Here is a 22,058-nt window from a genome sequence, read left to right as displayed (position 1 = left end):
AGCATTTCTGAAAATTATTAAAATATGTGAAAAAGACTAAACATATCTTCCATGAATATTATGCACACAAAGGGAAAAAATTCCAGCAAGTCAGGTCAGGATAAATTTACTGACTTGTTCCAGCCAGTCAAGTGTTATGCATCGGTTCCATCAACTGCATCAACAGCAAAGATATTGTCATACACTAATATAACTGCTTTTATCTAAATTTCATGTTGTGAACAAGTGTATATTTTTAACAGAATTATATAGATTTTCACTCCTGGACCCTGCAGATGATTTTTATTTGTATATGTGTACAATTTGTATAAAAATGATCAGGAATTTACAATTACATTGAAGTTATTGCATTTATATTCGATTCTCTGTCAATTTAGATATCCTTCAAGAATAGAGAGTATAAATAAGTATTATTTCAACAATGTTCTTAGTGAACCCAAGGATAAAAAGATGTGGAGTATTCTAGGCTAGAAGTTCTTATGATCTTAGAGGAAATCTGGCCCAGCTCTTGACCTGCATCAGGTGCAGTGTACTTGTAGACCTATGGAGCACAGTGTACTTGTAGACCTATTGAGCACAGTGTACTTGTAGACCTATTGAGCACAGTGTACTTTTAGACCTATTGAGCACAGTGTACTTGTAGACCTATTGAGCATACTGGAGCACAGTGTACTTGTAGACCTATTGAGCACAATGTACTTGTAGACCTATTGAGCACAGTGTACTTGTAGACCTATTGAGCACAGTGTACTTGTAGACCTATTGAGCACAGTGTACTTGTAGACCTATTGAGCACAGTGTACTTTTAGACCTATGGAGCACAGTGTACTTGTAGACCTATTGAGCATACTGGAGCACAGTGTACTTGTAGACCTATGGAGCACAGTGTACTTGTAGACCTATTGAGCACAGTGTACTTGTAGACCTATTGAGCACAGTGTACTTGTAGACCTATGGAGCACAGTGTACTTGTAGACCTATTGAGCATACTGGAGCACAGTGTACTTGTAGACCTATGGAGCACAGTGTACTTGTAGACCTATTGAGCACAGTGTACTTGTAGACCTATTGAGCATACTGGAGCACAGTGTACTTGTAGACCTATTGAGCACAGTGTACTTGTAGACCTATTGAGCACAGTGTACTTGTCGACCTATTGAGCACAGTGTACTTGTAGACCTATTGAGCACAGTGTACTTGTAGACCTATTGAGCACAGTGTACTTGTAGACCTATTGAGCACAGTGTACTTGTAGACCTATTGAGCACAGTGTACTTGTAGACCTATGGAGCACAGTGTACTTGTAGACCTATTGAGCATACTGGAGCACAGTGTACTTGTAGACCTATTGAGCACAGTGTACTTGTAGACCTATTGAGCACAGTGTACTTGTACACCTATTGAGCACAGTGTACTTGTAGACCTATTGAGCACAGTGTACTTGTAGACCTATTGAGCACAGTGTACTTGTACACCTATTGAGCACAGTGTACTTGTAGACCTATTGAGCACAGTGTACTTGTACACCTATTGAGCATACTGGAGCACAGTGTACTTGTAGACCTATTGAGCATACTGGAGCACAGTGTACTTGTACACCTATTGAGCATACTGGAGCACAGTGTACTTGTAGACCTATTGAGCACAGTGTACTTGTAGACCTATTGAGCACAGTGTACTTGTAGACCTATTGAGCACAGTGTACTTGTACACCTATTGAGCACAGTGTACTTGTAGACCTATTGAGCACAGTGTACTTGTAGACCTATTGAGCACAGTGTACTTGTACACCTATTGAGCACAGTGTACTTGTACACCTATTGAGCACAGTGTACTTGTAGACCTATTGAGCACAGTGTACTTGTACACCTATTGAGCACAGTGTACTTGTAGACCTATGGAGCACAGTGTACTTGTAGACCTATTGAGCATACTGGAGCACAGTGTACTTGTAGACCTATTGAGCACAGTGTACTTGTAGACCTATTGAGCACAGTGTACTTGTACACCTATTGAGCACAGTGTACTTGTAGACCTATTGAGCACAGTGTACTTGTAGACCTATTGAGCACAGTGTACTTGTACACCTATTGAGCACAGTGTACTTGTAGACCTATTGAGCACAGTGTATTTGTACACCTATTGAGCATACTGGAGCACAGTGTACTTGTAGACCTATTGAGCATACTGGAGCACAGTGTACTTGTACACCTATTGAGCATACTGGAGCACAGTGTACTTGTAGACCTATTGAGCACAGTGTACTTGTAGACCTATTGAGCACAGTGTACTTGTAGACCTATTGAGCACAGTGTACTTGTACACCTATTGAGCACAGTGTACTTGTAGACCTATTGAGCACAGTGTACTTGTACACCTATTGAGCACAGTGTACTTGTAGACCTATTGAGCACAGTGTACTTGTACACCTATTGAGCACAGTGTACTTGTAGACCTATTGAGCATACTGGAGCACAGTGTACTTGTACACCTATTGAGCATACTGGAGCACAGTGTACTTGTAGACCTATTGAGCACAGTGTACTTGTAGACCTATTGAGCACAGTGTACTTGTAGACCTATTGAGCACAGTGTACTTGTACACCTATTGAGCACAGTGTACTTGTACACCTATTGAGCACAGTGTACTTGTACACCTATTGAGCATACTGGAGCACAGTGTACTTGTAGACCTATTGAGCACAGTGTACTTGTACACCTATTGAGCATACTGGAGCACAGTGTACTTGTAGACCTATTGAGCACAGTGTACTTGTAGACCTATTGAGCACAGTGTACTTGTAGACCTATTGAGCATACTGGAGCACAGTGTACTTGTAGACCTATTGAGCACAGTGTACTTTTAGACCTATTGAGCACAGTGTACTTGTAGACCTATTGAGCATACTGGAGCACAGTGTACTTGTAGACCTATTGAGCACAGTGTACTTGTAGACCTATTGAGCACAGTGTACTTGTAGACCTATTGAGCGCAGTGTACTTGTAGACCTATTGAGCACAGTGTACTTGTAGACCTATTGAGCATACTGGAGCACAGTGTACTTGTAGACCTATTGAGCACAGTGTACTTGTAGACCTATTGAGCACAGTGTACTTGTAGACCTATTGAGCGCAGTGTACTTGTAGACCTATTGAGCACAGTGTACTTGTAGACCTATTGAGCACAGTGTACTTGTCGACCTATTGAGCACAGTGTACTTGTAGACCTATGGAGCACAGTGTACTTGTAGACCTATGGAGCACAGTGTACTTGTAGACCTATTGAGCACAGTGTACTTGTACACCTATTGAGCACAGTGTACTTGTAGACCTATTGAGCACAGTGTACTTGTAGACCTATTGAGCACAGTGTACTTGTAGACCTATTGAGCACAGTGTACTTGTAGACCTATTGAGCACAGTGTACTTGTAGACCTATTGAGCACAGTGTACTTGTAGACCTATTGAGCACAGTGTACTTGTAGACCTATTGAGCACAGTGTACTTGTACACCTATTGAGCACAGTGTACTTGTAGACCTATTGAGCACAGTGTACTTGTAGACCTATTGAGCACAGTGTACTTTTAGACCTATTGAGCACAGTGTACTTGTAGACCTATTGAGCACAGTGTACTTGTAGACCTATTGAGCACAGTGTACTTGTAGACCTATGGAGCACAGTGTACTTGTAGACCTATTGAGCATACTGGAGCACAGTGTACTTGTAGACCTATGGAGCACAGTGTACTTGTAGACCTATTGAGCACAGTGTACTTGTAGACCTATTGAGCATACTGGAGCACAGTGTACTTGTAGACCTATTGAGCACAGTGTACTTGTAGACCTATTGAGCACAGTGTACTTGTAGACCTATGGAGCACAGTGCACTTGTAGACCTATGGAGCACAGTGTACTTGTCGACCTATTGAGCACAGTGTACTTTTAGACCTATTGAGCATACTGGAGCACAGTGTACTTGTAGACCTATGGAGCATACTGGAGCACAGTGTACTTGTAGACCTATGGAGCATACTGGAGCACAGTGTACTTGTAGACCTATGGAGCATACTGGAGCACAGTGTACTTGTAGACCTATTGAGCACAGTGTACTTGTAGACCTATTAAGCATACTGGAGCACAGTGTACTTGTAGACCTATGGGGCATGCAGGGTGAGTTGAATCATAGATATCTATGACTGTGCACTCCCAGGCAAATCCTGGGTATATGTGCCTGTGCATAATCAGAGACCTGGCCAATCCCTTCAATCCATTCTGCTTGATGCAAAGTGCCTAAAGTCTCTAGATTATGAAACTGAGGCTTTTGGAAATTGGGGCAAAACCATATCAAACCCCTGTCCTGGAAAACCCTTGTCAAAAACCTGGAAAAGCATGCAGAGTCCTTTCCTGGAAATGTCTGAATCCCTGGAAAAGGCCATGTCAAGCCCTCCCTGGAAAAGCCAGATTTCCTTTCTGGAAAAGTCATGTCAGAATCCCTTCCTGGAAAATGCCATGTCATAAGCCTTCCTGGAAAAGTCATGTCAGAATCCCTTCCTGGAAAAATCAACATCACTGCTTTGTCTCATCATTACTTGGCTTCCACTCAAGTCGGTAGGGGCTATTACCCTGGTCCCCGCTTGCGCCTTCAGCTTCATCATCAGGGGACGGGCCATTACCATCACCACTCGCTACAATCCTCCGGTTTTCCAGGGCAGATGGATCCAGGCAATCACATGCTTTTCCACAATGTGGTGGCGACCTTCGCACCATGCGATCCTTAGTTGTTGATGCACAGCAATCTCCACCATCCCACCGGCAGTGTTGATTGTTATTCTTTTCATCACACCAGCCATCCCCTATATCCTTTCGGCACTCCTTGAGACAAGTGATCAACATAGGGTCAGGCTCCCACTTTAACTTGCTGTCACATGCAATGGACACGCCCCAGATGTCTTCTTTGCCCTATCAACAAACAATACCAGTCAAACTCAAGGGTGTAAAGTAGATACATGACAACGTTTGTAAGAAGCAAGCTTAACAAAAGGATTCAAACATGATTAGCAGTGGTCAGTCCTAGACACAGGATTTGCTGAGGGGGTTATGCAGGTATCACATGGAAAAAGTAGTATGTATTCAACCATCCTTTAATGACCAACTTTTTGGTGACAAAGAATGGGTGAGGGTGGTTGTAACAAGAACAGGTCGCCCATGGATTGGTGATAAGGAAGTCTTTGACCGTTTTAAAGTATCACTATCAACCCCCATCCTATCAGCCATCCTAGCATCGATTGTGAAAAAGCATCCATTTCCATCGGCTGATTAAGGGAAGGTACTGTAAATATTTCTAATTGGATTTGGTAAATAAAGTATAAAACTTTGTTCTAGATGATTATTTCATTATGGTGTGGCTGTCCAGGGCTCTTAATTGCACAGCAAAGCTCACCACACGAATTACCTTGACCACAGCATCATAATTCTTTGCAGTGCAGGTGACTTTACATGTGGCCTTCAGACTGTAGGCGCTGCAGGTAAACTTCAGACCAGGGATCTGGGGAGGGACACCACATGACCCTGCCGTCTTGCACTTCATGAAAGGACTACTCCAGTAGCCATTACCACCACACTTAATTTGATGAGACTGTTGAGAATAAGAAGTAATTGTCAAGAATTTAATCCCAGGCCACCATCACACATCTAAGAACTTTATAAACAATGTTTTGACTTCTGCTACAAAAAAAAAATGAAAAAAGTTAAGGCATGAACCATCACTGATTATAAATTGCTAAAATCTGACTTATAGAAACATCCTGTGCACTCAAGAACACAAGTTGACATTACATCAAAGTGGCCCTTGCATGGGTGTAGAGTGAATTAGTTATTTCATAAAACTCAAAATCAGGCAGAATAACCAGTACAGGCTATACATTTACTCAACACCCGGAAATAAAAATCCTTCTCCATGGAATCTTTTTCACTATTCACCAAGGTCAGGCATCAAAATTGTAAACAAGATGTTTTGTTTTCATGCTCGGTTTCATATATGCATCGAAAAGACTCGTTGGAACTAGTGGGGAAGGGGAATACACTACAAATGTATATGAAAATTAATGGACGATTTTGCATTGTTTTGTTACGCGACAAAATTACTTTATTGATTTATTTTTGCTAACTACAAGCATGGCAAGTGTGGCTAAAGTTCTCTACATCACAGCAGTTGCACCATACTGTACATAACACACCAGATGGAAGCAGTTTACTCTACCAGTTGTAGCTTTTGTTTCTTTGCTCTTATTATCACAGAAGAGCTTTTCCTTTTCGTTGCTTTCTGTTCTTCACATTCCTTTGTCTCCTGTATAATCTTCTCCTCCCTCTCAATTGCTGACTTGAGTTTAGGTAAATGCTTATGGTACAACTCACAAACGACATCATCAAATGGCATATTCTTGTGATCACTGATGTATCTATTCTTTATTAACTGCCATTTAATGAGAAGCAATTGAGGGGACACCACGCTGTCACCATCCCAATTCTCAAACATTTCATCAAAGTCAAGCTGGCATTCTTCCAAAGCATCGGAGGCATAGACTTTTTCAATCAACTGCATGTTATCTCCGCAGGTCCACCTAGAGGTCTCACTTGTTTCAAGAGCTAATTTGGGGGCAGAAATCCACTTCATGTAACACTGATGAGAGTTCCTAGTACCTACAACTCTAGACACAGCGTCCCAATTGATGCCCTTGTAGACTGGAGTTCCTTCTTTTGTATCAGTCAACTTCCTTATGCCTTTTTTCAAGCTTTCTGTTTCTTCATCTGTCCAAGGGCCACGGTTACCACCTAGTTTTTTCCATTTGCGGAAAACACTGACTAAACATCTCCCTAGCTGTTTGCTGATTTCTCTCCACTTGTTCCCACGAGAGGCATGGAACTTCTCTAGTGCGTCAATTTCTTCTGAACTGAATTTACCAATTTGTGTACCAAGCAATGTGTTATATAAATGGGATTTTATGGCTGGAACTGAACGATTCAGCCCTGCACGGACTTTCTCATTAAAATTGGCAAACCTCGTGAATTTGTACCATGTCATAACTTTACCATCTAATAATTTGACATCTTCGAATAGATTCGAGGCAAGGTCTTCTACCCCATATTCTCCACCAATCCTCCTCACATTATCCATTACAATGTCACATTCATGTTTAGACCACTTTCCTTTTAGATACATAGAAGAGCATTCCTTGCAAGTGCAGTAGAGACTATGAGAAAAAACTATGGACGGGTCTGGTTGGCTTGATTTCTTCTGCAGAATTCGGTCTTTTCTTTTCTTTTTGTTAACTTTCTCCGCATTTGTATTTTTAATAGTGTTAACCTTGAAAGAAAAATGAGACTTCTCTGATTTTTCTTTCTTTGCTTTTTTATTCCTGGTTGCTTTTTTTACATTGCACTCCCTTGGATCCTTGGCTTTCTCCTTCTTATCACTTTTTCTTCTCTTTTTCTTTTCTTTTCTTCTCTGGCCCTCCTTTACTTTGGCAGGCTTTAAAGTTGATAACATTCCCTTGCTTGTTTTTGATGTTTTATTTTTCTTCGTCTCGCGTCCATTAACATTGTTGCACTTATTTTTGCGTTTTTTCTTTCTTGTTCTGCAATTTTTGCCTGGTTTGTCCTCTCTTAAACTGCTCTCCATATTTTGACAAGATCAGTTATAAATCTGGGTGGTAGCGGCAGTATTTGCCGGTTCAAGATTGATTTTGACCAACTTGTTACTATGGCTCTTTGCTTTGCTTCAGCGAAGTTTTGAGGCTGGCTTTCTGTCGTCCGCCATTTTGTTTTATGGTTTGGCCACAGGAGGCCCAAAAGATTTGGACCACAGGAGGCCAAAAAGATTTGGACCACAGTTGGCCCAAAGGGTTTGTACCATAAGAGGCCCAAAAGATTTGGACCACAGGAGGCCCAAAAGATTTGGAACACAGTTGGCCCAAAAGATTTGGACCACAGGAGGCCCAAAAGATTTGGAAAACAGGAGACCCAAAAGATTTGGACCACAAAAAGTTTATTTTAATTTAACCGAGAAAGCACATAAAATGCTTTGCTTGAAGTACCTTTTTGACGCATTAACGTAATTCCGAAATCGGTTGTGTTACGGTTACATTACGATCTCCGACTTTTCTTAACGCCACTGCGAGCCGAACAAACAGCACATCAATGATTAGGCCATGTCACTCAAGAAACCCTTGTCACTGGAATAAAATTTACTTCATTATAAAGACTTGAAATCTTTTATTTCTGATATCGGTGCGAATATAATGGTATTAAGTTCTGGATGTATCTTTTTCATTAAAAGGAATTGGAAGAGAATTGTGTTTTGTAAACACAGATTTATGATTGATTGTTGTGTTATAATTTGCGAATCAGCAGTGAAAACTTTTACTGGGGAAGTTGATCCCAGAGCCTAAAATCACGCACTTTATGCATTTTAATGTCCCAGAAACGGTTGATTGGCTCCAGCATACTCTATGAAAGATCATTTTTACAGCGTTCGTAAAAAAGAAAGGTATTTTCGGTCAAAAAGATTTCCAAAACATCCTCTACCGGATCACATTGCTCAAGATGTGATCGCGCGTAAGACTCATGTTGCTAGGAAACGTGAGCGATAACCAATCAGAGACGCATCTAAAAATAACTGCTTGTTCTAAAAATAGTTTTTACGGACGTCATCATTGGAACATACCCTAATACGGGGGATTCGTTCTCTTACATCACGGTCTCTTGATACCATATATATATTTTTTATTTTGTGCAGCAGAAACTCCCATTCAAGTCAACTTTTACTTCCCACAATCTCTTGAGCGCGACTAGTTGCGACTCAGAATCAACGTTGAACCCAATGTGTGTCAATAGAAATAGACAATTAGATTCTGCAAGGCAGGGGCGCGACGTATAAATCGGGCCTTACTTGATCCAGAATCGGTGCGCAAGAGGTCACTGGACTTTTTTTGACTCCTGTGTTATGCTCGTGCAAGGTCGAGTAAAACCGTAAAAAATGCAGCTACACCTTACCTTAGCATCAGGGCATGACGATGTACACAGGCTGCCCATCGCGTCGCCATGCGTGCAGTTGTACCAGTAACGTAGATACGGGGGCGGAGCTGGACACGTGATTGGCACGCAGTGGGAGTTCAAAGTCCACGTGCCCTCCTTGGTACACCGTACTTTGAGTACTTTCTTGGACGGCGCGTCCTTGCTTACTTGCAACCGGAAGCGGGTCTTGCACCGGAACTTGCAGGACACCCCTGGCATAAACCGTTTCTCTGTAATGAGAATTGAGACAATTTGAAAAAGTCACATAGAGAAAAAGGCAGTCCCCCGATAATAGGCACATGACGACAGGCTGTTAGTCTAACGAAATCTCTACGAAAAAATACGGAAAATTAATGAAAGAATAAATGATGATATGTTATAAAAGTATATTGTTTACAAACACTCGTCAGAGTATGATGGAGTTAAAGTGAGTATTGTGTCTCTGTAGTAGACCGTGACGTCGTTCTTGTCGTAAATGGGCGCAACCCTTTTTTCGGCTAAGCCTCAAGGGGCGCCATCCAATTTTGGCTAATAATTTCTATTCGAGTGATTTATGATATGTTTTGTTTGCCCTCTAAAGACAACAACAACAACAACAATAATAATAATAATATCATTGTCCTAAAACCTAGGCTAAACCAATCTCTTAAGTGTTCAGGTAGCCGTCGGTGTCAGTCTTAAGGACGGCTGGCAGGGAACTAGGGCTGACCTGCCTGAAAGGTACATCCTGCCCTGCACCTCCCTACCCGGAGGAACACGCCTTGTACTTGCCTTTTTCGCCAATACATGTGCCGCTAATGGCAAGGGCATTAGGTGGGATTGGGGGCACTGCGCATGTCATAATGCAGAAGGACTGCTGTGCAGACCATTTGCCGTCGTCCTCACACGTGATGGAGTGCTCGAGGCCCGTCATCTTGGCATTAGGGACACAACGGAACACGCACGTGCTACCAAACTTAGTGCCCTTAGGGCAGTCTGTAAAGCATTGACAAATGATTTTTGAAAGCAACATTTAGATATAGAAGCACTTACGGTAGCCTCGTCCGCAGGCTACTCTCGGTAAACTCTACTCATTCGGATTCAATATGGTGAAACGTTGATGCTCTAAGGGCTGAGAGAGCAAAGAGGCCTGGGGAGGAGGCTACTCTTAACATAGGATAATAACACGATTACCGGCTTGCCGTCAATGTCATCTCGCGTAAGGTTCCTAATACTGTAACAAGTCGGCATAAGGTCCTAATATGGTAACTAGTCGGCGTAAGGTCCCTAATATGGTAACTAGTCAGTATAAGGTCCTAATATGGTAACAAGTCAGCGTAAGGTCCCTAATATGGTAACTAGTCGGCGTAAGGTCCCTAATATGGTGACAAGTCAGCGTAAGGTCCTTAATATGGTAATTAGTCGGCGTAAGGTTCCTAATATGGTGACAAGTCAGCGTAAGGTCCCTAATATGGTAACTAGTCAGCGTAAGGTCCCTAATATGGTAACTGGTCGGCGTAAGGTCCCTTATAAGGTAATTAGTCGGCGTAAGGTCCCTAATATGGTATCTAGTCAGCGTAAGGTCCCTAATACGGTAACTAGTCAGCGTAAGGTCCCTAATATGGTATCTAGTCGGCGTAAGGTCCCTAATACGGTAACTAGTCGGCGTAAGGTCCCTAATATGGTAACAAGTCGGCGTAAGGTCCCTAATATGGTAACAAGTCGGCGTAAGGTCCCTAATATGGTAAATAGTCGGCGTAAGGTCTCTAATATGGTAACTGGTCAGCGTAAGTTCCCTAATATGTTAACTAGTCGGCGTAAGGTCCCTAATATGTTAACTAGTCGGCGTAAGGTCCCTAATATGGTAACAAGTCGGCGTAAGGTCCCTAATATGGTAACAAGTCGGCGTAAGGTACCTAATATGGTAACTAGTCGGCGTAAGGTCCCTAATATGGTAACTAGTCGTCGTAAGATCCCTAATATGGTAACTAGTCGGCGTAAGGTCCCTAATATGGTAACTAGTCGGCGTGAGGTCCCTAATATGGTAACTGGTCAGCGTAAGGTCCCTAATATGGTATCTAGTCGGCGTAAGGTCCCTAATATGGTAATTAGTCGGAGTAGTTGAATGACTTACTAGCTTTAGCATTCGGTATCTTTGGTATCCCACAATCCACTGGGACACACTTATCAACCGCGCCTCTCCACTTCCCATGCAAACACAGCATCTTGAAAGGCCTTCTGGGACGATAACCTTTTGCGCATGTCACCACACACCGCTGACCCTCCTTGTCGCCCTCACACTTGACAGTTGCGCGTTTGACTAGCAGGGGTGGGCACTTAGGTTTATCGCAGTTGTATTTATGACAGCGCTGTGTTCGTGGATTGTACAACTCATCTGGCCCGCATCCTGCGAGGGCTACGGGATCCAGTGAAGTCAGCGAACGTAAGGTTACGCCGGCTATTGCGACCATGTATGACTTGGAGGTGAGTCGAACCTGAAACAATAGCTTTTGATAAACCTGTAGACAAGGGCATTCACACCACAATTTTGCATTCCTATATTTACGACTAAACGATTGTCTGTTAGTTGGACGATGGCCCTATTAGTAAATCCAAACTCCCACCAGAAAAAAAAGAACAAGACCCACAATTCCTAGGACGTTCCTAAGGCGTACGGGACTGGTAGCAAGCTTAGTCCAGGTCTGGACTCTCTTCGCGCCCGACAATCTGGAATGTTGAGCCGCGGAATGTTGAGAGCAAAGAGAGTCCAGGTCTGGAGTGGTAGCAGGCTCAGCGCACAATTGGGGCTTCGAGGAAATAACGCGGAAAAATAACATACGCGGAAAATAAATGGAGCACACGCGCACCTCGTTTTGTGATATAAAATCAACGTTCCTACATTATATCCTCATACATACAAAGATTTAACCAGTAAGCATGCCAAAATATCATTTCGACAAGATCTTCATAACTAGGAGATTCCGTCCTGCTCTGATGTGCAATAAAAAACAAATTCTATGCCTCGCTGGTTGGCTAGTGAAGCCAATATCAATCAAATTGTACGTTTCTCGCATCCTTGGTGTTTTAATTGGTTTACTTCACAAAACCGTCAAGGTGGCCACATACTCGCGCGCCAAGTGGACTGGACCTGAGTTATCACGCCATCGTTTTCGAAAGGTTCCGTTTTCGTTCGTCCCCACGGCACCAAAAAGGGTAAAGCTTTCAAATTGTTCCACTCTGGAGATCATTTTCAAAGCGTTCCGATTTCGGTCGTCGTTTTCGCGTTTACGTGTGGACGATACCCGAATCTGTAACAAAAAGGTGGCATTTTCAAAACGGAAACGAAACCTGGGGACTCAAGGTGGCCACGATAGCGCGCGTCGTACAGTAAAACTGTCGTTACCTGTTACCTGTCCTCGCGCACCGTACTGTAATTAAAACGCGACCTTACCTTTCGGCTATAGTAGAATTTCATTGTCATGTCGTGTCGAATATGGACAACGGCGGGGTTTGTTTTGCAAGAGAGACTGACTTCTTTGCTGCCAGATTCGTGAATATTCCCCTCAGTATCATACAGGTCAACCTGGTATGAACAACAGAAATGCGCATTATTGCTATATAATAGGCCATTTGACAGCTCGCTTCCAAACCATGGAATAGTGAGAGGCATTGAGAACAAGGTTGAATTAAAACACAAAAAATCCCACATTATTTACAGGAAGGTCAACATTTTTCGAACCGCTTTAGTCAAAAGTGAATTGATATCTAATGTCTGATATTTTACCGTACCTATAGTCGAGAGCATCTCGATATCTATTCACGCGCAGATCGATATTTTATCGTACCTCTTCATTCGAGAACAAGTCGATATCTATTCACGCGCAGATCGATATTATAATCGTACCACTTCAGTCGAGAACAAGTCAATAGCTATTCACGCGTAGATCGATATTTCATCGTACCTCTATAGTCTTGACGAACTCGTCGTAGGCCGGACCCGCGCGCCCGTCGGATGCAAGATAAACAAGCACAGCAGCAGGGACGACGGCGTGCTCAAACGTGACTTGAAGCCAGTAATCACTATCAGCGAAATAATGGCCACAGGGAGCCCAAGCCACGGACAGGTCAGGGTCAGGCTTACACACCTACAGGGACACGGATAGTATGGTCATCATCATCGTCATCATCATCGTCATCTATATCATCATCATCGTCGTCATCATCATCATCACCATCATCATCATCACCACCACCATCATCATCAGAACCATAATCATCAGAACAATTATAATCATCGTCATCGTCATCAACATTAACATTATCATCGTCATCATCATTACCGCCATCACCACCCTCATCATCATCAGAACCATCATAATCGTATTCATAATCATCAAATGAATCATCATTAATCATCATCATCGACAACAACAATAACAACAACATGGACACGGACATTTACAAAAGTTGGCGGGGATAGTCCGTATGATCACATCAAGTCGCCTTCATCATCATCTCATCATCATAATCATTATCATCATCATTATCATAGTTATAAAAAATAATCAACTGCTTTCCCAAGAGAGGATCGTCGCCGTATTTGAGAGGCCTCTGGTATTGTCCTACGTATTTCGATCATAGAAAGGTGGTATTGATCACTCAATATCGAAAGCGATCGCAAAGCACGCTGGTTCTACGTGCATGTTGATTTCTCTGACTTACCAAATCCCTAACAGGAGGTCCTATCACTCGACTCGCAGGGCATTCTGGGAGCTGGTAGTCGGGGTTAGCCGAGGCGTTGCGTGCCCATTGGTCGAGAAATCCTTCCGGTGTGTAAAATCCGCAGTCCCGGATGCTGTACATGCGCTCGAATTCTTCGCAGACCCCATCCCCATCATGGCGATAGCAAAGGCTTGGGTGCCCTGTGGTGAAACAAATGTAAAAAAGGGTTCAAAGCAAGAACACAAGTAGGATTTTAAGGCAGTGTTACACAGGGCAGCTCACAAAAAAACATTTTGTGTCATAAATTTTTATTGGGATAAATATGGAATGCTTGTTACATTAGTCAAATACCGAGTTCTTCAAAGCGTCAATTCTATCGTCTATATTGTCAAGTATCGAGTTTCAATTATGGATGGTTCTTTTGGAGTGCTCTAGCAAAAAAACTGCTGTTTTTCAAAGTTTAAACAATAACAGAGTGTCTTTTTGACATTCTTCAATAACCTATTACTCACGTTTGCAATGGAACATGTCTTTTTTTTCCTCTTGCATTTTATATATCAACTTCCTCCCTCCTTCAATTTCCCTCCCTCATAGTATTTATTTCCATCCCCCCATCTCGGGGGGTCAGTACGCAGCTATTACAAGCTGCAATTTGATTGGGCAAATGAACAATATCCGCACCTTGACACAAAGAACGAGAAGAATAGAGACAAAAGAACTTCTTTGTAGAACAAAGATAATAGGAGACAAAGCAGCTGCGTACCTACTCATTTCGGGTAATGAAATACGTCTTCTTTTTTGCATTGCATATTACAACCGTCTCCACCCTTCAATCTCCCTTCCCTCATAATGCTTTACGTCCCCCCCCCCATCCCGAGTCCTCCATTACCCACCCTCGCAGTGAAATACGTCTTCTTTTTTGCATTGCATATTACAACCGTCTCCATCCCTCACATTCCCGTCATCACACTCCTCTCCAGCCTTCTCATCCACGCGGCCATCCCCACAGAAGCCTCGCTTGGGTGTATAGGTCAGCGGTGGGGATGGCGGGCTCTTCAGGCCCGAGCTTGTCACGGCACGGACTGTGTACGTGTAGCTTTGTCCCTGTTTTACAGAGCTGAAAAACAAGCACCCACACATGAATATAACATTTCCTGATTACATTTCTGGAAACTCATCCATATACCTTTTTCGTAAACAGCTTTTTTCGTCAGATAACTTAGCAATCTATGCAATAATAAATAACTATAGAGTTTTGGGCGGGAACCTCATGAAGGAAGCGCTAAACTTGTCCTATATTACAAAAACGTTAATTCCTTTAGAATTGGTAAAAATGGAAGTCCAATCGCATTTGCAATAATTAATTCCGCAAACCGCTGGTACGATGGGCTAGTGTGAGGCGAGCGTCCCATAAAGTTAGAATGATCTTTAGTCCAACACTTGGATCCATTCGCCGTTATGCTTATGTATATTGTGACAGAACTGGGTGCGCATCACCGTCTACAAAGTCTTTATCGCAAACGAAACATTTTCAGCAAATAAAACAAACTGGAATAACACTTGCCTGTTGAATTACACTTGATTTTTTTTTATTTTCCAAGTCGCGTAGCGTACAACTCTTAACTTTTGTAATCTTGCGCACAAAAGATGAAGTCGTACGCACGAGCTTGGAACACTACAGAGACCTGATGCGCCCGAATAGACCTCGATATTTTTAGTTACAGTTTCAGCGAGCTGTGCGTGGCGTAACCGACTAAGACAGGGCTAGGAACCTGTTATTGCCTCCCTATTAATGCTGCCTCAGGTGCCCTTGTATTGTACAGTTAGTTCGCTAGATAGCGGTGCTCGGGCCGAAATTTCCAGCTTAGCCGTAAAGCTTTAGCTGCCATACGGTGATTCAGCGCACGTCTGGATGTATGGTCTATTTTTTTATCAAGTTCGATCCTTGGTCATTCCTCTACATCTTTTAATTTTTTTTTTTTTTTACATACTTTCACATGTATTTCAAGTTGACTAGAATGTCCTATTCACACGTTGTGAATGACAACTATAAAAATCCAACATAAAACTGTCGATGTAAACAAAAAGATGTTTACAGCATTCCTCGTGAACAGAGCTTAGCATGTACCCCCCCCCCCCCCGGTCAATTCCCTCGTAATACCACCCTTGTCAGCCACACCTTTGTTATTGTTTTCATTTTTTAAAATACAAAAAAATTGTCATCTTAAAACACAGTTGTATATGTTATTTACAAATTTCGATCGGAAATATCGCAATATCTTCCCCAAATCAGCCGATGGAAATGGATGCTTGGACACCCACTGGGTATTTGCTAAGATGACAAAATGGCGTCTGATGGAGACACTGCAAACTGACTATACATCCTGGGGCCTGGGGCGGATCTAGCTTTTTGCTAAATGCGGAGTTTGATCTAATGGCAATATGGGGAACAGAAATAATTCCGTTACAATCTTCGTGACAGACTCTCGTTGATCACCACAATTGATAAAAAATCTGAGGCGTGTTTTTTGACACATTAACTATATACGCAACTGGAATCATTAAAACAGAGCCAATATCTAAATTTCTAAAGGACTTTGGCTTTATGAGACATTCTCCTAATGTTTGTCACCATCAAGCTGCCAACAATACCTTCGAAGGGAATTGTTTTAACAGCATCACACATTATGCCAAAGAAAAAGTAAAGAAATAAAGAAGAACGCTCTTCAGCGTAGCTGTTAAATTTAGCCATGTAAATAAAAGGGATAAAGCTTGCTTGCATATCAGTTTCTATAGAGGTTTAAGCAGCCCTGAAAGTCGATATAACTATGGAAAATGAAAGCTGCTACAAAAATGTATTCTAGACTTTTCGCTGCTATTTCAGTACCTTTGACTTGTGTATGCTTAATCGGACACGAAGTGAATGAGCGCTACTTAAATATGCAGGTTTCGTGTCATTATTCAGACACTGTTGGGCTTGAAGCCAAAGTTATGACAAAACGTTTTCCACACTCAGCAATAATCACGCGCAGGGCTAATGGCAAAAAAGAATAAGCGCCTCCTCCCCAATAAGCGCCCTCCTTGAAATAAGCACCCCCACCCCAATAAGCGCCCTCATTTTAATAAGCATCCCCTCCCAAATAAGCGCCCTCATTTTAATAAGCATCCCCTCCCAAATAAGCGCCCTCATTTTAATAAGCATCCCCTCCCAAATAAGCGCCCCTCTTCGACCTCGAATTTTGGCATAAGCGCCCCCTCCCCTCCCCTAAAAGTATCCCAACAAAATCTTCATTCAATTTAGCTCTTGACATTATCACATTACCACGACATATCAGTCAATCTTGTTTTACAAACTGTCGTTTTTCTAGCTCGATCGGTCATTTCCTGATTAGGCATTACATACCATATTTGGGAGTCCGCTTCAATCATTTTTTTTTGCTTTTTTATCGCTCTAGGACTTTATAAGTCGAGAATTTCCACGTAAACTTGCAGGAATTCGTGTTTACTATGATTTTGCTGGCAGCCACCTTGGAAATGGTGCCTAGTCCCTAACGTTTTGGAATATCACAGGTTTTACGCGCGCTCGCCCAGGCCCTTTTATATCATTTAGAAAAACGACAGCCATTGATTAATGTGTAAACAACCCGCGCAGGTTTGACTGGGATACCTGATGGGTTACCTGTGTATATGTCTGACAAAATTTTGGGCCATAATAATATCGCCTGGATATACTAAAAACATTTGTAAAATCTTGAGTTATATTATAAATGCCATATCATAACACTGATTGGGGCAAGAATGGTAAGAAGCACCAACTCTCCAGGATTGATTGGGGGTGGGGGGTGGATTCATCAATAAAAGTGGACATGACTGATTGTCCTATCTTTTACAGTGTAAATTTCTACCAAATGCTATCATACAGCAGTGTAGAGAGCATACACTAGCATACACATAAACTACATAGAAAGAGATATAATCCACAGCAGAGCACTGTCATAGAAACAAATGGGGACAAATGGGGACACAAAATAGATGGTACACGAAGTGGCGCAGAGGCTCATGGGGTATTGCACAATATGGCAGATTTCCCTAGACCACGGGAAAAAAAAAACAGTCGCATTTTATGACTGGGATACCACAGGTATCCCAGTAATAATCTAACAGCATTTTTACTGTAGTTTCAGTTTCTCGCAAATAAAGCTCGCCAAAATGGAATAAGCCCCCCCCCCCCCCAAAAAAAAAATAATAATAATAACCGCCCCTCTCTAATAAGCTCCCCCTTAAAGATTAAATAAGCGCCCCGGGCGTATATTCGAATCGTTACGGTATTTATTGTTTTTTCACTTAAGCTCTCTTGATGCATTTTGTCGCCTGACAGATAAACATATTGTGAAACCCAAAAATATCCATCAAGATCTCACATTTTCACAAGATTTGATAGTCTTATCCCTAGAGAGCCAAGAGCCAAAAGGCGAGGGGGTGGGGGGGGGGGGGATGGGGGGAGGGTGTGGTCCCAAACCTACCTATCTCGTAGACCTGTTGTCTTTGTCACTTGTTCCTGGCCGTCCAGGAAGGGAGGATCACGGGACACCAGGTAATGAACAGGTTTACAACGCCTGCAGTTTGGATGAGACACCGATGACGTCAGCTTAACGGCATCGATGCTTGTGTAAGTGTAAATGCGCACGCGCACAACCTTCTTATGCGTCCGCACTGCCATGGTCAGTGGTGAGTCGCACTGCGCAGTCGCGTTACCAAGGGACTCGTGAGTTCCGTCGAAGAAAATCAACCAGATATCGGAGATGCCATTTTTGGGGTGCCATGTGACCCATATGGATAACTCGGTAGGGATGATAGCTTCCTTAAATCCCAGCTCGATGTAGCAGTTCGGGCACGACCTGGGGGCCTTCTGCATCGGGTTCCACGCCTTAGGATCAAGCACGCAGCGCTTGGCATCGGGTGCACCTAGCGCCTGCTGTGGGGCCCAGTAGCCATTAGGGCGGTTCTCCTTGATGGGCGAGAACGCCGTCACCGCGTACTGCTCCAGGATATCATCCTTGGCACACAGATGACACATGTTCATGGCGTTTGCACCCCCCGTCCCTAGAGGCGGGATCCAAGCAATGGAGACAGATCCGGGGGTCTCACTCGTGACTCGTGGGGGGATGGGTATGAAGGAAGGACCTGTCTTCTGGGCTTGCCACGATTGGAAGATGAAGTCGGCATAGCAGTGCATGCGAGCGGCTTGCTGTGGCGTAAAGGAGTTCGTACACGAGTCGTCCGCGTAACTCATATAGTTCCTGAAGGGCGTATCCCGGAAGTACTTCCTCCCGCACACCATATCATTACGTTTAAGGGCGGGGTCGCGGCATTTTTTGTTCAGTGGGGTGGGGTTGGTATCGGAACATAGATCCCCTAGCTCCATCGAAGGGAATGTCTCGTGGCACTCGTCCGTACACTTTAGCTCCGTCACCCCCCTGTGTACGTGCCATAGACCAAGGGCGTGGCCAAACTCGTGGATGATAGAGTTTGAGTGCCCCTTCTGTCCGAAGTACCCAGGATTGATAAGGACACCTCCTAGTACACTATGCACCGTGTTTTCCCAAGGGAACGTCGCCGTACCTTGGAAAGTCTCATCACAGTTGTCCCCGCACTGCTTAAAGTACACATTCAGAAACCTCGCGTTGTCGAAATTTAACAGCTCCTTGTATTCCTTTAGTGACAAGTAAGCCCGATAGAGAGAGGTAGGGTCGAAGCAGGTTTTATCCGTGAGGGTTATGGAGGGGTCGCAGCAATCGCCGTAATCCCAGGCATGGTCATGTCTGTTACACTCAGGGTCGCACTGGCCATTCCCGCGCTTGGCGGGGTCGCATTTGTTATAACCCCCTTCGATACAATCTCCGCCGTCGTAGCCCGTGATAGGGAGGTTACAGTAGTCCTTATTACATCGCATGTCGCCGATCTCGCTAGGGGAACACATAAAAAGCACAGTCTTGCCTCTTAGTGACGTATTCCTTACTTCAACTTCATGCATCTCCCATGTGATATTCCACACACTGAAGGCGTCGTTAAGCGTCTTCGTCTGATGGCGTATCTGCGCCTTGCTCACGATAGGGTCACTCCCGTCATCGTTCATAACATTGATCACACGAAAGCGCAGGGTCTTGTGCTGTCGTAAGTGCGTGTTGTTGACATAACTGCGGACGACTTCGGGGTTATCACACACGGTGGACCCACAAGGAGGACGAACGAGCGCGAGGTCGTGCTTATCGCTCGGGATAGTCGACTCAACAATTTCCGGTGCCGTCTCAGTAATCGTCAACCACGATAGAATCTTATTCCCGATCCCCGAAAAGTCCTCGACGAATATCAAATTGGCGGGATTTGTTTTTTTACCAAAGACTTCTTCACTAATCTCCTTGTGGGTTCGAGGCACGGACCAAAATTTGACTTGATCGATTGACCCTCGAAAGTACGTCAACATGCGCCGCTCTCCGCCAGCTTCTATCACTTCACAACTCTCAGAAATAAGCGGTGACGCGAAGACATGTCCTTTCTGGTCGCTAGACACACCAACCTTGGCTTGATTGATGTAAAACTTCATGTATCGGCCATCATACGTGCCAGCGACGTGAACCCAATGATGTGGTTCGACGCGGCGGTCTGAAAGAAGTGTTGTGTTACGATTTGAGCGTGCAGTGCGTAAGCTATAAAACAGACGCACACTCTTCTCTGGTGCCTTTTCTACTAGACCGATTCTCCATCCCCTATCTTTCGACTCAGACGAACACAGGTCATAAAGACCTAATATAGGCACGGGGGAATGCTGGCCTCCTTCGGGTCTTACCCAAAATTCGATTGTGAACTCCCGAGATGGGATTTTCACTGCAGTGAATCGGATCGCTTCTTGGCCGAAAAATCTAAGTGCCTTGCCAAATTGGGTGCTTGTCGGGCGATTCGGAGGAAACCTCGAGTGATCATATCGCTTGACTCGGCGAGTGCTCGCACAGTTACTCTCGTGTTTCCTTTCCTCGTTCTCTAAATCTTCCACAACACCTAAATCCATAACGTTGTCCTGAGATCGTGAGGGCTCTGATTTCACTGGGTTCAAAAGCCCGATCCATGGAAAGCATAGAACCAGGAAAGACGCTCCCAAAGCGCGAAGCATCTCACTGCTATCAATCTTCTCAACAGAATGACACTCGTCTCGCTTATGCTATCTCAAAAAACTCGATCAACTTGGTGATTACAGTTAACTCTTCGTAAACAGAGCGATGTGACAGTGGGCAATGGATTATGTCGAGTTAACGACTAATTAACGGCAACTGTAGCGGATGTAGAAACAAGACCAGCGTGTCGACACGCTGGAGCGGAACACCCGGCGAGAAACCTCAGAACATTTCATCGAGCGCGCGTCTCTTTTTGCACCGAACTGAAAACATCGTTACAAATGATTTTTTTATTGCGTTGTGGTTTGTCGTCCGGATTATAGGTAGCGTAAACAGCGCGTGTGGGGGCGAACTGAGGTCAGAGCGTCTACTTGTAACGCGCGGTGAGGGCGTGACATATCCGTGACATCCGTACGTAATCCACCCAGTGCGACTTTAGTGTGACATGCGTTCTCATGGGGTGATGGTGATTTTACATCTGAAGCACGAAGCTTCGTGTTATGCGGGCCATGTTATTAACCTAAACTTTGACAGGAAACTCTTTATAGGAAAACTTTGACAGGAAACCCTTCATAGGAAACGAAAAGCAGTCTGCCACTAGCGGGTCGACCGTGCTGGCAGTGGTTTAAAATACAATTTACGAGGAAATCAGGCCAGTCCCAGGCGGTTTTACCGGGTTTCCTGTCCCTTGAGATGAACCGTGAGGCAGCTTAGGGTCTGGGGAAATTGTTTCTTATGTCACAACTCTTCCTTGCCACAGGAAACCCGATCAGGGACCGGGTGAGAACACCTGGGGGACTAGGGACTAGGCAGTGGGGAAATTCTTGAAGGCGAAAACGTACTTCGATGCTAATCAGGCCATATAGACAAAACAACACAGTTTGTAAACATCGCATTTGAGTCCTCCTTTATTTCTTGTTTGCCAATCGAATGTCTCTGATCTCTAAAGTCGAGTTTGGCACGATTCAAAAGGTCTCAGAAAAAAAATTAAGAGCGGATCTGGCTGGCAGCCTTTTCTATTTGTAAGCCTTCTACGTATAGGTGTCACGCGTTGTGTGTGTTCAGTTTTATCGAGTTTTCCAATATCTCGGCTTCCTTTGGCGTATATAACCCAC

The 22,058-nt window shown here is 43.7% G+C and overlaps 1 protein-coding gene across 31 annotated transcripts; it reads right to left on the bottom strand.

Annotated features, from left to right (window-relative positions):
• Positions 1-267: 267 nt before the first annotated feature.
• Positions 268-21,116, bottom strand: LOC5506035 (pappalysin-1). Of its 31 annotated transcripts, XM_048731436.1 has the most exons (16): positions 18,298-21,116; positions 14,668-14,891; positions 13,775-13,974; positions 13,015-13,197; positions 12,504-12,635; positions 11,187-11,547; positions 9,845-10,048; positions 9,053-9,303; positions 5,454-5,636; positions 4,094-4,960; positions 3,820-3,985; positions 2,492-2,807; positions 2,378-2,455; positions 2,036-2,113; positions 1,922-1,957; positions 1,398-1,661 (listed from the first exon to the last, which is right to left on the bottom strand). In XM_048731436.1, exons 1-10 carry the CDS (start codon positions 20,940-20,942, stop codon positions 4,568-4,570), a joined length of 4,776 nt encoding a protein of 1,591 aa, XP_048587393.1. In that variant the 5' UTR covers positions 20,943-21,116; the 3' UTR covers positions 1,398-1,661; positions 1,922-1,957; positions 2,036-2,113; positions 2,378-2,455; positions 2,492-2,807; positions 3,820-3,985; positions 4,094-4,567. The 31 variants fall into 31 exon arrangements, 25 of the variants coding, with proteins under 25 accessions (XP_048587384.1, XP_048587393.1, XP_048587380.1 ...); XM_048731427.1 differs by lacking the exons at positions 1,398-1,661; positions 2,378-2,455 and adding an exon at positions 268-645 and having other exon boundaries at positions 1,896-1,957; positions 2,036-2,175; positions 2,456-2,807; XM_048731423.1 differs by lacking the exon at positions 2,378-2,455 and having other exon boundaries at positions 1,398-1,563; positions 1,870-1,957; positions 2,036-2,175; positions 2,456-2,807.
• Between the last annotated feature and the right edge of the window lie 942 nt (positions 21,117-22,058).

Source organism: Nematostella vectensis, chromosome 8 (assembly GCF_932526225.1).
Source record: "Nematostella vectensis chromosome 8, jaNemVect1.1, whole genome shotgun sequence".
Lineage (NCBI taxonomy): Eukaryota > Metazoa > Cnidaria > Anthozoa > Actiniaria > Edwardsiidae > Nematostella > Nematostella vectensis.
This window is presented reverse-complemented; position numbering and strand designations above follow the sequence as displayed.